Source organism: Oryctolagus cuniculus, chromosome 13 (genome assembly GCF_964237555.1).
Source record: "Oryctolagus cuniculus chromosome 13, mOryCun1.1, whole genome shotgun sequence".
Lineage (NCBI taxonomy): Eukaryota > Metazoa > Chordata > Mammalia > Lagomorpha > Leporidae > Oryctolagus > Oryctolagus cuniculus.
The window spans coordinates 17,256,948-17,271,860 of record NC_091444.1 but is presented as its reverse complement, the minus strand read 5'-3'; the positions used below and the strand labels follow the sequence as shown (position 1 = coordinate 17,271,860).

General features: G+C 63.7%; 1 protein-coding gene across 1 annotated transcript in view; it reads right to left on the bottom strand.

Moving 5' to 3' along the window:
- Window positions 1–342: 342 nt before the first annotated feature.
- IGFN1 (immunoglobulin like and fibronectin type III domain containing 1) overlaps window positions 343–14,913 on the bottom strand; it is a 30,142-nt gene continuing 15,571 nt past the window's right edge. The window contains exons 13-25 of the mRNA XM_070056216.1: window positions 12,409–14,055; window positions 11,868–11,992; window positions 11,168–11,309; window positions 10,504–10,803; window positions 9,716–10,015; window positions 9,283–9,456; window positions 8,387–8,515; window positions 6,430–6,732; window positions 5,689–5,777; window positions 3,645–3,840; window positions 2,844–3,140; window positions 2,277–2,603; window positions 343–753 (exon numbers count right to left, since the gene is read on the bottom strand). Coding sequence (XP_069912317.1) covers window positions 740–753; window positions 2,277–2,603; window positions 2,844–3,140; window positions 3,645–3,840; window positions 5,689–5,777; window positions 6,430–6,732; window positions 8,387–8,515; window positions 9,283–9,456; window positions 9,716–10,015; window positions 10,504–10,803; window positions 11,168–11,309; window positions 11,868–11,992; window positions 12,409–14,055 — 4,043 coding nt within the window. The 3' untranslated portion in view covers window positions 343–739. The remainder of the gene's footprint in view (window positions 754–2,276; window positions 2,604–2,843; window positions 3,141–3,644; window positions 3,841–5,688; window positions 5,778–6,429; window positions 6,733–8,386; window positions 8,516–9,282; window positions 9,457–9,715; window positions 10,016–10,503; window positions 10,804–11,167; window positions 11,310–11,867; window positions 11,993–12,408; window positions 14,056–14,913) is intronic.

Here is a 14,913-nt window from a genome sequence, read left to right as displayed (position 1 = left end):
TCTGTGGCAGAGCAGGGCGGCCCCCAGGTCCCCGAGCACTTGGTGGTATCAGGGGCCTGCAGAGCCCGCCCTGGGCTGGGGCTGTCTCCACCCAGGTAGGGACAGGCCGATGGCAATCCTGGGCGCTCCCAGGCCTGGGGTCCCCACACGTCACACCCAGGGAGGCCCTGCCCACAGACAGGGGCGAGGGGCCGGGGTGGCCCTGCAGCGTCTCTGGGCTCTTCAGCCCTTGCTGTCAGCTCTGCAGTGACGAGACCCCCCACCCCCACCCCCTTCTGCCCTCCAGCCGCACCTCGCCCTTCCCCCACCTCCCCAGATGAACACACAGGAGATGGGCCCGGATTCTCTCACCCATTTAATGGGGGACATGGGGCACCCCCCCAACAGTGCCCTGGAAGCCCGCGTCCTCACCCAGGTCCGTCGCCTCCCCCCATTCTTTTCCCTCCCTGCACACAGCAGGTGCCCGGCCCAGGCAAGCAGGTGCCGGCTTCCGCCCTGGACCTCTGCAGGGCAGGAGGAAGCCACGCGGCCGGGTCCTGAGGGTCCTCGCTGTCCTCCTGAGTGGTGACTTCATTCTTTCCCTTCCCCAGGGACTCCATGTCCCCTGCGGGACCTCCCTGGGGCTCTGGACTCTCTGCCCTTCCAGACTGGCCGAAGTGGGCATCAGTGGTGGAGCTTCCGGGGCTCTGTCTTCCATCACGGCTGTGGGTTTGGGCGGGACCATCTCGGGTGAGGAGGGCTAGAAGCTGGGTTCTGTAAGAGACAGGAAGTCCAGGGGTCAGGCAGGTAGCCGCCCCTCCCTCACCTGCGCAGTGGGGAAGATGCGGGCTCAGAGGCAGGACCACCTCATGGCCCAGACAAAGGCCAACACCCAGCCCCCACCCAGCCTCTTCTGAGGACTGGGGTGCACATGGGGGGACCTGGAGAGGGCTCCCCAGTGCTTGGCGTGGAGGCCAGGGAGCACAGAGGTGCCTTGGCCAGCGCCGAAGGCCATGTTCACACAAAAGCTCGATTCTGCGTAGCTGCAAACATGGAGGGGTTCTGTTACTGACCGATTCTGGATATAAGATACGGGGACGACTACAGGAGAAAATGAAAAACTATTTCTTATTAACATGTAGTAATTGTTACTAATGTAAGTAGGAGGGTTTTCAAAAAGTTTGTGGCAAATAGAATGAAAAGATGTGTTTTTTTTTTGTAAAATATTCTTTGACATTCATGCATGTAAAGGGGTCTTAAAAAAAGTTCCCAGGGGCTGGTGTTGTGGTGCCGTGGGTTGAGCCACTGTCTGCAGCCCGGGCATCCCATGGTTCTGAGTCAGCTCCCTGCTAAGGCTTCTGGGAAAGCAGTGGGTGGTGGTCTGCTTGGGAGACCTGGGTGGAGTTCCTGGCTTTGACCTGGCTGTTGCAGCCTCTTGGAGAATGAACCAACAGATGGAAGACCGATTGCTCTCTCTTTCAAATAAATAACTACATGAATGCATCTAAAAATATAATGAAGATGCAGATTATGAAAAAATTAAGCATTGGTTTCAAAATTATTTACATCAAAATAAAGTTTCATGTGCTATGAACTCTTTGAAGTTCCCTCATTATTGGTTCTTTTTTTGTTTTGTTTTGTTTAAAGATTTATTTGTTTGAAAGAGTTAGAGAAGCAGAGGCGCAGAGAGAGAGAGAGAGAGAGAGAGAGGTCTTCCATCCGATGGTTCACTCCCCAAACGGCTGCAATGGCCAGAGCTGGGCTGACTCGAAGCAAGCAGCTGGGTCTCCTGCATGGGTGCAGGGGCCCAAGGACTTGGGCCATCTTCTGTTCTCCCAGGCCATAGCAGAGAGCTGGATCGGAAGTGGAGCAGCCGGGACTAGAACCAGCGCCCACATGGGATGCCAGCACCACGGGCAGCGGCTTTACCCCTACACCACAGCGCTGCCCCCCCCCCCCCCGTGTATTATTGTCAATTATTGGTGCAAAGGAGACCAGCAGGGAGAGACTCTGCTCGGTGTCTCTGGGATGAGTGTCCAGGTCTGCAGGTCTGTGAGGGAGCAGCACAGGAGGGCACAGCTCATCCCCCATCCTGACCGTGCTGCAAGATGACCCGGGCAGCGTAGGTGGCCAGCGCGCAGCCCCTTCCACCACGTGCTGCCCATCCCATCTGGGCCCCGAGGGCCAGGTTGAACAGCAGGGAGTCCGTGCTGAGTCGGCCAAGCCTGGTCTCCCAGCCCGCAGAGGGGGACAGGCCCTGGGGGCACCCTGCAGGTGGCGCTCCTTCCCGCCCTTACCTGTGACGATGAGGGTGGCCATGCTGACCGCCTGGCCCAGCGGGTTCTCGGCCACAGCCTTGTACTGGCCGCTGTCCTCCGGGGTCACGCTGGTGATGATGAGGGAGCAGACGCCCTGCACGTCGGTGCTGTACATCCCGGGGTTCCTCTCCAGGCTCTGGCCGTTCTTGTACCAGGTGACGCGGGGCCGGGGCGAGCCCTGCACGGCGCAGGTCATGCGACACTCACAGCCCTGCGGCAGCAGGTGCACGCGCAGACCCACGAGGAAGCGTGGCTTCTGGCGCAGGTCGGGCTCCCGGTAGCTCGGGGCCTTCACCGTGAACTTGTCTGCAGGGAAACCAGGTAGCAGTCAGCAGAGGAAGGGGCCCTGGGCAGAAAGTCCGCGGTGCCGCTGGGCCTGCTGCCGCACGCTTCCTGCAAACGGGGGCCTCCAGGCCTTTTTATTTTCAATCCTTCTGTTAATGTTCACTTTTTTCTTTCACTGCAAGTGAATGCATATTCCCTGGGGACTAACAGCACCGAGAGTCCAAAGGGGAAGGAAGAAAATGCGGCCACCCAGCCTCTCACCTCGCTTCCGGGGGGTGCACCAGGGCTGGCTCTGGGAGGGCTCGCTGGCCCCCAGCTCGTTCTTGGCCAGCACACGGAAGTAGTACTCGTGGCCGGGGAGCACGCCCAGGAGGGTGAAGTGGTTGTTGTGGATGCGATCGGCCACCTCCTGCCACGGGCCGTGGTCCGAGGAACGCATGAGCACCGTGTAGGTCAGGGGGAGCCCCTGGGCCTCGTCCGGAGAGGGCTCCCACTCGGCCGTCACCGTCCCTGGCACGTTCTCCTGCAGGCGGATGGCACCGGGGGCCTGCGGGCGAGCTGCGGGACAGGGGCCGGGGGAGCCCAGGTTGGAGGGGGCTGGGCAGGAAGGAGGTCCTCGCCCCAGGCTCCAGGGCTCCTGGGCAGTAAGCCTTGCCAGGCAGGGGGCCGGGGCCAGAGGGTGGGCCCAGCTCCACAGTCACCCCTGGAGACTGGGCAACAACCCGAATTCTCTTCAATTTCCCAGAGCTGGGATGCAGAGACCCCTCCCAGGTGGGGGGCGGGGCCGGAGCCGGGGGGGGGGGTTGGGGGGGCACAGCCTGGAGCTTGCACAAAGGGCCATCCCCCTCGACCCCTCCCTGGGGCCTCCGTGGTCCCTGCCTTGACTCAAAATAAAATGCAACCCAAGGCTGGGGTGCAGCTGGGAGGACCTGTCCCCGCGTCCCCGACTCAGAGGTCGCTCGCGGGCCCCTCCTCCTTTCTGTCTTCAAGCACTCAAGTGGGGCAGGGGGTAGGGTGGGGGCACGCCTGGCGCACACAGGCCTGGTGGGACGCCTGCCGCACCTGCCACCTTGATGAGGAAGCTGTAGGTGGCCTCCTTCCCGTCCTGGGTCCTCAGCACCACGGTGTAGCAGCCGCTGTCCGAGAGGGTGGCCGTGGGGATGAGAAGCCGCGTGAGGCCGTCCTTGGTGGTTGTCACACTTCTTCTGGGCAAGGGGGAGCCGTCCTTCAGCCAGACCACCTCGGGCTCTGGGGCAGCCTGGGAAACAGGCGGAGCAAACGTTGCAGCGGGGAGGGTCACGACCAGGGCAGAAGCAGGGAGAAGGACTTTCTCGAAGGAGAGAGGGCTGGGCCCAAAGGCAGAGGCGGGGCGGTGCCGGCTCAGGAGCAGGCGGTGAGAGCCGGCAGGGAGGGCGGGGCTGGTGGCTGGGTGTGCACGGGCAGATGGAGCAGTGGACCTCACGAACAGCGCCACGCTTCCTCCTGTGAGCCCTGAGCTGCGGGGCCGAGACCCAGCCGGGAAGCATAACTGGCTTTGGGTTCACAGGGGCAGGGGGCCGGGTGGGAGAGTGAAGGACTCCTGGGGAGGGGACTGTCGCCCACCCGTGCCCAGGACCGAGTAGGGCATCACTTGGGAGCCAGGCAGTAGTCCCGGAGGACATCACGGTGGCCTGGCCTGGAACTGTGGCGACCCTGACCGGGGTGGGGTGGCCAAGCCAGCTGCTCAATACCCCGTGCTGCCACTGCCTGAGGGACCTCAGAGTGGGCACGCTGGGCAGCAGAGAGAGACGGGGCCGCCGACCTCACGCCCCTCGTGGAGGGCTCTGAGGGTTCGAGGGGCTGACGCGTGGAGAGCGCTGTGCCGTGTGCTGAATGCTTTCATCATTATCGCTGTCACCATGGTCAATAGCTAAGAACATGTAATTATTTTAAAAAATATTTGTTTATGGGCCAGTGCTGTGGCACAGCAGGTTAAACCACTGTCTGCAGTGCCAGCATCCCCTATGGGCACCGGTTCAAGTCTCAGCTGCTCCACTTCCGATCCAGCTCCCTGCTAAGGGCTTGGGAAAGCAGTGGAGGATGGCCCAAGTATTTGGGCTCCTGCCACCCATGTGGGGGACCCAGAAGAAGCTGCGGGGTCCTGGCTTTGGCCTGGCTCAGCTCTGGAGAGTGAACCAGTAGATGGAAGACCAATCTCTGTCTGTAACCCTGCCTCGCAAATAAATCTTAAAAAAAAAAAAAGAAAATATTTATGTAATAGAGCGTGCGCGCTCCTATCTGCTGGTTCACTCCCCACATGCCTGTAAGGCCAGGGCTGGGCCAGGGCTGGGCCAGGCTGAGGCTGAGAGCATGGAACTCAACCCGTCTCCCATGTGGATGGATCCAACTCCCTGAGCCATCACTTCTGCCTCCGCACACACTAGTTGGGAGCGGGAACCGGGAGCAGAGATGGGATTGCCCCAGGCACTCTGATGTGGGACATGGGCATCGTGGCCAGCGTCTTAGACTCTTAGCCAAACGCCCACCACGAGAACATATGATTCAGAGTCAGATGGGGCTGGGTCTGTATCTGGCTCTGCCACGGACGGGATTTCCTGCCAGAGGCCAACCCTGAGGTTTGTTATTACTAACATGGGTGCTTGCCGAATGCCAGGCACTGTGTATGGACTTCCCATGAGTCCTCAGAACAAGCCTTTGGGACAGGTCACCATTGTCCCCATCCGAGAGACAGATTGAGGCACAGCCAGTGAGTGATGGCGTCCCAGCTGGAGCCCGGGCAGTTTGTGCTTCTAACCATACTACTGCCAGACGGCACACGGCGCAGGTGTTGCTGGTGCTGGCTGCGTCACCCTGGGTCACCCTGGGTCAAACGCAGGTCGCGGGTTTATCCACCCTGCAGCTGCCTCCAGCGATTCTGACTCGCAGGTGGAGAAAAATAAGTCCCGCCTGGAGATGCAGTACCAGAAATTGCCACTAGAGGGCGCAGCAGACCTGGCACAGCGTGGCCACCCAGGGGCCAGCCAAAGGCTGTGCCTTCAGGTCACTGACCAGGGCCCAGAAAAGAACAAGGAAGAAAGAGAACCGCGGGCCTGAGGGGGATGCTTACCTCAAAGGTGACAGGCACACGGATGGTGTCCCCAGCCTTGAATGTCAGCGTCTCCGTTGTGCTGGTGCCCGTGAGGAACCTGGGACCGACTGGAACACACCAGACCGCTGGGCCCCGCCCCCATCGCCAACCAGCCAGGGTGGAGCGCAAGGCTGGGCCCGGCTCCCGGGTGCCAACCCCAAAGGGCTGGGAGCTCTGGAGGGATGGCGGGGGAAGCCCCAGGTGCTGGTGGGAGATGGGGGGTGGTGGGAGCAGAGGAAGGGAGAGCACTGGAGGGTATAGGGCTGGGGGGAACAAAGGTACCTTGGCCTTGTCGCTGAGGTCACATGGATCTCACCGGAGGCAGGGAATGCCTTGCCGAGGCCACGCCAAAGTAGGGGAGGAGCCGGGATCAGGGGCCCCCAGGGAGGCCGAATCCCCTTTCCCATAATGGGAGCTGGAGCCGGGCAGGCTCCACTCTGAACAAGAACCACCTATGCCCTGGTTTATGTCCTGGCTCTGCCACAGACCAGGGGCGAGACCCCAGCAAAGCACCTTGGTTTCCATCTCTGAACTTGGGCTGGAAACGCTAACCTCACTAGAACACGCTTCTGAAAAGGGCCTGCCCAGCCTGGTGCCGTGCCCAGCCCATACAGGTGCATAACGAGTGGTACTCTGCTAACCCGGGGAGGACGTCCTGGCTCAGCAGGTGCACACGGCTGCTGCTCAGAGGCACCGCTCAGGGAGGGAGGCAGCACTCACCAGCAGGGGGCTTGGCGTGCACCAGCGTGGCCAGGGCCATGGGCTGGCTGCGGCCCCCGGCATTGACGGCTGTCACTCGCACGAAGTAGCCCTCTTGGGGCCGCAGCCCCTTGGCGGTGAAGGTGGTGGCTGGCACGGTCCCCGTGTGGCACGGGCTCCACTGGACACTGTCTGAGTCACACAGCTCCACCACGTAGCCCTGGGCCTCATCCCCGTCCTGGGTGTCGGGCCCGGTCCAGCTCAGGGTGATGCTGGTATTCGATGTGTCCGTGACACGGAGATCCCGCACGGGCCCCGGCGGTCCTGGCGGGCACAGCGGAGTGGGGGGCGGGGAGCGTCAGCAATGGCACCACCACTGGGGAGGGCTCTCAGCGTGGGGAGCGGAACTTTCTCATCTGCCTCTGGGTGTCTCAAGCCACGGGCACCAAATTCCTCCTCTCTGGGTCACACGCAGAGCCCAGGCCGCCTCCCCCGGGAGGCCCTCCTCCTCTCTCCTCTCTCGCCAGCCTTCCGGCTCCTTCCCCCGACTGTCAGCCCCGTGACTGATGCCCTGCAGGGCTCCGTCCTTGCGTCCTGAACCCTGAGCTCCTAGCACACGCTCTGCTTTCGGGCACTCAGTGCAGGCTTCTTGTTCCCCACCTGGCGAGTGGGACGAGGCCAACAGCCCCTGCCCACGGAGGGCTGGGGTTGGGAGAAGCAGAGGACCTGAGAGAGAAAGGCCGCAGGCCCCACTGCTCACTGGGATCACCTGGGGGGCTTGAAATCCAGGCCGAGACCTGATTTTGTCGCTCGGATGCAGCCTAGGGATCCCTATTTATTATTATTATTTTTTATTAGAAAGGCAGAGAGAGAGAGAGAGAGAGAGATTTTCCATCCATTGGCTCACTCCCCAAATGCCTGCAACAGCCAGGGATGGGTCAGGCTCCAGAAAATAGGCAGGAACTCCATCCGGGTCTCCCATGTCGGTGGCCCGAACACTTGAGCCATCACCTGTTTCCCCCGAGTCAGCATTGACAGGAGGCTGGAACTGGGACCAGAGCTGGTACTCCAACCAGGCACTCGGATACGGGCGTGGGTGCCCCAAGTGGTGACAACCTCTGTCCCAACGCCCGCCCCAGCATCAGGAGTTTCAAGAACTCCTAGGTGTTTCTAAATATGCAGGAAGTTTGAAGTCCAGGGGTCAGGGCCGGCGCTGTGGCATAGCAGGTCAATGCTCTGCCTACAAGGCCAGCGTCCCACATGAGCACTAGCTCGAGTCCTGGCTGCTCCACTTTGGATCCAGCTCCTACTAATGTGCCTGGGAAGGCAATGGAAAATGGCCCAAGCGCTTGGATCCATGCCACCCACACGGGAGAGCCGGAAGAAGCTCTGGCTTTGGCTTGGCCCAGCCCTGGCTGTTGGCAGGCATCCGGGGAGTGAACCAGTGGGTGGAAGATGGAAGTCCCTCCTTCCTCCCCCCTCCCCACCCCACCAAGTTTCCAATTTGGATTGGCATCGAACTCGGACAGCTCAAGGGCTCGGGTCGTGCGCATCTTGGGTCACAGAACTTTTTTTGCCATTCCTACCGCCGCCTTGCTGATGTCCAGAGACCACGGGCAGGGCAGTGCCATCGCAGGCTGGGAGACTGACGCCTGCCTGGGCTCACCCAGTTCCAGGCACACCCAGCAGGTGAGCAGGGCTCCTGGGCAGAGAGTCACCCAGGAGGTTCCCCTGCCAGCCTCCGCAGAGGGAGGATGACTCCCACGGGGGAGAGAGGATGGGAAGACAGGGCCAGGTGGGCCAGCCAGGGGCCTGAGCTGCCCAGAGCCACTGGGCACTGGGACTGCTGCTGTCTTGGGGTCTCCCAGCCCCACAGCTGGCCTCTGGGCCGTGGCATGTCGACTTCTGACCTGTGCTGCCCCGCCTCTCCGACTGCTTCTCTGACCCATCACCTCCAGCCCCGTCCCACTCCACTTACTCATGGGGTCCCGAGCGAAGACAGCCTCCGAGGGGGGCCCAGGCTCCCCGGGGCCCACGGGAGCCACCGCCGTGATGCGGAACTCGTACTGACAGCCCTGCCGCAGGTCCTCCACCGTCCACTTCCTCTCTGTGAACAGCCCAGCCCACGTCAGTCCCAGCAGGCCGTGGGGGACAGCTCGGCACCTCTGCACTCCTGAGAAGGCCCAGCTGGGGTCGCAGCCCCTCCCCCCAACCCCCCCCCCCCCCAGCTAGGTGTCCCTCAGTCCTCCCCAAGGTGAGGGAGCCGAGCTCCGGGCGTCAGGCCCCAGATCTCTGGCCCCTGCCATGGCCTTCCTGGTGTCCTTGCAGAGCCGGTGCTGTATGTGAGTGAGGCAGAATCACCAAACAGCGACCATGGACGGCGCCCGTCCGTAGCTCACCTCCCTCTGCAGAGGCGAGGCGCTGACAACCTGTTCCAGGCCTGCACCTCCTCCCCACAGGCAGAGCTCAGAGACCCAGAGGGCCCCTGGCGGGGGGGGGGGCACCCCGCCTCGGGTTTGTCCAAGTTCTTTCTGACCTCAGGAAACAGTGCGGCAGGAAACACTTGCCTCCACTTTACGGATGAACACACTGAGCTCCAGAGAGGACAAGGCTGAGCCGCCCAAGGTCAAGGCCAGCATTCTGAACCTCAGCATTCTCACTTTTTTTCTTGCTGGATCATTCTTTGGGGTCATGTGTGTGTGTGGGGGGGCCGTCTATGCCGTAGCCTTGGCCTTGCCAGACTAGGTGCCAGTGGCTACCCCCGCAGCCCGATGACAACAGTTGAAACTGTCTCCTGCGGCATTGCCTATGGGGGCTGACACGGGTGGGGGAGGGGGAGGGGAGGGGGAGGGGAGGGGCCCACCCACTGCTCACCGGGCACGGGCTTCTCGTTCACAGGCGTCCAGGTGTTGCTCCCCTTCTTGCGCTTCTCGATCAGGTAGCCCAGGATGTGGGCACTGCCTGGGCCCCGGGGTGCTGTCCAGGTCAGGGTGATGCCCCGGCTGGAGGCCGCCTGGATGGTTGGGCTAGAAGGGGGCCCGGGGAGGGCTGGGGCGGGGAGGGTGCGTGTCAGTCAGGGGACGGAGCCAGCCCTGCACCCTCTGAGGTGGCCTGCGCTGCAGGGAGAGCCTGGTCTCCACCTGGGTCCAACCCTCACTGCAGAGACCCCGTAACTCACCTCCCCGTCCCGCTGCCGGCTGCCATCTGCACAGGACTTGGGCATGAGCCGGCGTCCCTCTGCCCCGGGGGCAGCCCTGCGGGAGCCCAGGAGTGTGTCCCCTACCCCAGCCGCAGGCTTTCCCCTCACCCTCGGGCGCCACCAGCAGCTCCTCGGATTCCAGGGCCTCGCTGGCCCCCTCGGAGGTCACGGCCCGCACGCGGAAGGCGTACTTCCGGCCCTGCTCCACGTCGCTGTCCGTGAAGGTGGTGCTGTCTGCGGGGGGCTCCCCCACCTTCAGCCAGGTGCTCCTGCCGGCCTGGCGCCTCTCCACCACGTAGTGCTCCACGGCCCGGCCCCCGTCATCCCGTGGAGGCCGCCAGCGCAGGCAGACCCCAGCCCCACGCAGATCTTGTACCTCCAGGGGCCCCAGCGGGGGCTGAGGCTTGTCTGGGACCCATCGAGAGGGGCAGAGAGAGGAGGAGTCAGGACAGCCACAGGGCACGGGGCTGCTCTCCCCACCTCACCAGTGGATGCACCTGCAATGGGCCAGGCTGTACAGAGGGCCCGAACCCTGCCGGGGTTGGGGGGAGGCCATGGCTCCTGAGACACCCCCGCCCCCCAGGGATGTGCTGTGGACCCACCAGCCGGAGCCCACAGCTGCTTAACGCCTGGGACACAGGCGGTCAAATCTTGCTGCATCCCTTAGTGCTCCGAGCAGTGGGACCAGCCCCCAACCCCCACACTCCGAGGGCTCCAGCACTTCATTCGCCCCAGATGCCTCTTACTTCATCTATGCAGGGGACACAGGGCAGGTAGGGGCGGGTGGGCTTCTGTACAGCGTGCAGGTGAGGGTCCAAGCCGGCAGAGGCCACCCCGGGCCCTGCCCCCAGCCCCGGCCCACCAAGCCTCGTCTCGGGGATGGGCTGGGGCTGCACCTAGGACTTGCAGGCTGAGCTGGGCCTGCGCGCAGCCTCCGTGGCTCCGCAGCGTCACGCTGTACTGGCCGGCGTCCTTCCTGCTCGCGCTCGGGAGGCACAGGCGCGTGTAGTCGTCCCCCAGGGCCACCTGGGCGCCCTTGCGGCCGCTGCCCCCCACCTCGGCCCCGTCCTTCCTCCATTCCGCCTGCACGGGGAGGCGGCTCTGGAAAGGGACCTTCATGGTCACCGGCTTCCCGGCCTTGACCACCAGGGGCTCCCTCAGCTTCTCCATCACATCTGGAGCGATGGTGGGGGGATCTGGAGAGGAAACGGGGGTGGGGGGACAAGGAGGTCAGTGACAATCAGGGCCAGGGGCTCCAGGGGAGCAGAGAGAGGGTCCAGGGAAGGTACAGAGCCCCCTACCCCAGCTCCCGAGCACCTGAGCACTAACGAGGGTACAGGACCTCAGCAGCAGGAGGCACCAGGGTTAGACCTCACCAAGGACTTCCCAACAAGGGCAGAGAGAAGATGCTCGAATAGGGAGGTGTGGGTTGGCTGTTTCAGGATCTTCCCCTATGCAGGGTGGGTGAGCCACTGGCTACAGCCCAGACTCAGTGTGGGGAAGAGGAGACGACTGCTTGGTGCAGATTGTGGGTCAGGGAAGGGTGGTGCTGGGCCTCACCCCGGACGGTCAGGGTGGCTTCACTCTGCTGGTCACCGGCTACAAACATGTACTTCCCAGCGTGGGTCCCCTGCACGCGGTCAATGAGGAGTCTGTGCGTGAGGCCGTCTTGCTCCAAGATGACTCCATCCTGGCCAGTGAGCTGGAGACAGGGGCCACAGCAGGAACCGGTCACTCCCACCCCTGCCCTGCAGGTGACCTGGGCTCTTTACTGCAGCCGCAGGGCTTGAACACTCCCCGGACGCCAGGCATGGGCACAAGATCCCTTGCTTGGTGGCTCCTTTAACCGTCACAGCAACCTTGTAAAATAGGCTCTATTATTAGTCTCGTTTTATAGGTGAGTTCGCGTAACCGTAGCAGCAGCACTGGGATCTGAAGACAGAGCTGGCTGATGCCAACATCAGAGCTCTGGGGACCGTGCTAGAACCCTGCTGACCCGACAGCTGCCACGGAGCAGGGCGCGGCTGCCCAGCGACCAGAGATCCCATCTGCTTGGCATCCCAAGGCTTCGGAGGATGGGTGGAGTTCGGTGGGTGAGCGTGTAGGGGAGGCATTTGGGACGGGAACGAGACTGATTCTATCTTAAACGCACTGCACATTCTTGGCTGTTTAACTTCCTACCGGCGGGATCCAGCCGCACCGCTTCCCTGGTCTGGCCCTGTCCCCTCCCTGGTAAAGAGAAGGTAGACGGTGATGGTACCTTGATGCCATCCTTAAGCCAGGTGCCAGGCCCCAGGTCCCTGGTGAGGGTACAGGAAAGTGTGGCAGCTTCCCCCTGCTGCACCTCCACATCAGCCAAGCCTCGGGAGAAGTGGCCCAGGCGGCCTAGAGAGACAGAGACAGAGAGAGAGTCCCCAGGGCCCAGCTGCCCAGGCCAGGGCCTGCACTGGGCACTGAGAGGCCACCCCGGGGCTGTCAACCAGGCCCAGCTGAGGCCAGCAAGGCCGTGTCTCCCATTTCCTCCTGGGCTGGCATAGGAGATCTGGGGTGTGAGGTCAGTGAAGGGTCACACAGGTGGGAGGTCCGGGTACACCTGAGAGTTAGGCCAACAACTCTGGGACTTTGCATGTAGGGTTGCAAGGCTGGACATCTGGGAGCCACCTGCAGCCTGGAGAAAATCCCTGGGGGGGGGGGCACTAGCAGGGACAAGCCCCTAGGACTGCAGGCAGCCTGGGGCCCGAGCCCAGCATCCCAGTACACAAGGAAACCCGTCCCCTGGCACCAGCCCCGCTGACACCTACCTTGGGCCTCCGCGGAGAAGTGGCCAGCACCAGCCTTGTCTCTGGACCTGGGGCTGCGGCTGGCATCCCTGGGCGCACCGTGGGTGTCTGAGCTGTCGCCTTTGCCGCCTCTCCTGTTGCCAAGGTGCCTCGGGGACTCCTGGCTGTGATCTTCACTCAGAGACTCCTCCAGGTACCCTCTGGGCTCCCCGCTAGGTGGCTGGCCCTTGCCTCTGGGCTCCTCTGCACCCCTTCTCTTTGGTACCCCAACTTCAGCCCCCGCCTGAGCTTTAGACCAGTTTATCCATGCTCCAGGCCTGCTGTCTAACCTGCCAGACTCTTCAGCTCCCTGCCCCTCATCCAGGCCTTGGGCCCTGCCATCTGCAGCCTCCAGAGATCCCTGCCTCCCAGGGGACCCCCTGCCTCTCTGCCCCTTGCCTGGCTGAGAGCCCAGACCCCGAGTCCTGCCTGATGGGTCTGCAGAGCCTTGTGAACCATCTAAGCCACTCCAGGCTCCCCCAGCCCCTGCCTCCCCCGGTCTCGGGGACAGGCCATCCCCCTCGTCCAGGACACTTGAACCCCCTGCATGACCAGACTTGCCCTTCCCAGGGCCTGATCCCCTGCTATCCAGCAGCCGTGAGCCTCGACGTCTGCCGGCCACCCCTGGGCCTGCTGTACCCTCTGTGCCCTGAGAGCCCCCTGGCCCTTCGTGAGGCCCATTGGAAGTGGCTTCTTTCTCCTGGAGGGAATGGGAAGCCCTGGAGCCTGACAGTTGGTCCCCAGCACCCACGTCGCCGTGGCCAAAGCCCTGGTCTTCCCAGCCTGGGGCCCCTCGCCCACCTGTAGGCCCTGCCGTTGGCTTGCCCCTTCCTCCCGCCGCCAAGCTGCCGTCTGCACTCTGGCCTGGCCCTGCTGAGTCCCAGGAGCCTGCTCCCATCCTGCCATCTCCCAGCCGAGAGTCCCCGGCCCCTAGAGGCGCCACTGCCCCCTGGCCAGCAGCTCTGACCCCGTCGGTCATCCCTGGGCCTGTCTTCCCGAATGCCCCCTCGTGTCCAGATGCCTGAGCAGCTGGCCCTGCCCAGCTCCCATCTTCCACTGCCCCCTGACCACCAAGAAACCCAGAAGCCCCCATGCCCCCGGCGTGGCCTGCTGACCTGCCCTCCTCCCCGGGAGCCCCCGGCATCCCAGAACCATCAGGTCGTGCCTGGACACCTGCTTGTCCCTTGGAGCCAGCAGCCCCCCAGGCCTCGGGGCTCCCAGAGGCTCCATAGCCCCCAGGACCATTCTTGGAGCCCCACCCATCTGCAAGAGTCTGGGAGCCTCCCTGAGCCTCCAGCGCCCCTGGGCCCCCAGAGCCGTGCCTGTGTGCTGTGCCATCTGCAGCACCCAACATTCCAGCTAGCCCAGAGCCCGTCCCAGGTCCTGCCCCATTTACCAGCCCCGTTCCTCCAGCTACACCTGGGCCTCCTCTGTAGCCTCCCTCACCCCCTGCTCCCACTCCCCCTACACCTGGGCCTCCTCTGTAGCCTCCCTCACCCCCGGCTCCCACTCCCCCAGCACCACCTGGGCCTCCCCTGTAGCCACCCTCACCCCCTGCTCCAACTCCCCCTACACCTGGGCCTCCCCTGTAACTGCCCTCACCCCCAGCTCCAACTCCCCCAGCACCACCTGGGCCTCCCCTGTAGCCACCCTCACCCCCAGCTCCAACTCCCCCTACACCTGGGCCTCCCCAGTAGCCGCCCTCACCCCCTGCTCCCACTCCCCCTACACCTGGGCCTCCTCTGTAGCCTCCCTCACCCTCGGCTCCCACTCCCCCAGCACCACCTGGGCCTCCCCTGTAGTCGCCCTCACCCCCTGCTCCAACTCCCCCTACACCTGGGCCTCCCCTGTAACTGCCCTCACCCCCAGCTCCAACTCCCCCAGCACCACCTGGGCCTCCTCTGTAGCCACCCTCACCCCCAGCTCCAACTCCCCCTACACCTGGGCCTCCCTTGTAGCCGCCCTCACCCCCTGCACCTGGGCCTCCCCTGTAGCCGCCCTCGCCCCCGGCTCCCACTCCCCCTACACCTGGGCCTCCCCTGTAGCCGCCCTCACCCCCTGCTCCAACTCCCCCTACACCTGGGCCTCCCCTGTAACTGCCCTCACCCCCAGCTCCAACTCCCCCAGCACCACCTGGGCCTCCTCTGTAGCCACCCTCACCCCCAGCTCCAACTCCCCCTACACCTGGGCCTCCCTTGTAGCCGCCCTCACCCCCGGCTCCCACGCCCCCTACACCTGGGCCTCCTCTGTAGCCGCCCTCACCCCCTGCTCCCACTCCCCCAGCACCACCTGGGCCTCCCCTGTAGCCACCCTCACCCCCTGCTCCAATTCCCCCTACACCTGGGCCTCCTCTGTAGCCGCCCTCACCCCCTGCTCCCACTCCCCCTACACCTGAGCCTCCCCTGTAGCCGCCCTCACCCCCTGCTCCCACTCCCCCTACACCTGAGCCTCCCCTGTAGCCGCCCTCACCCCCTGCTCCCACTCCCC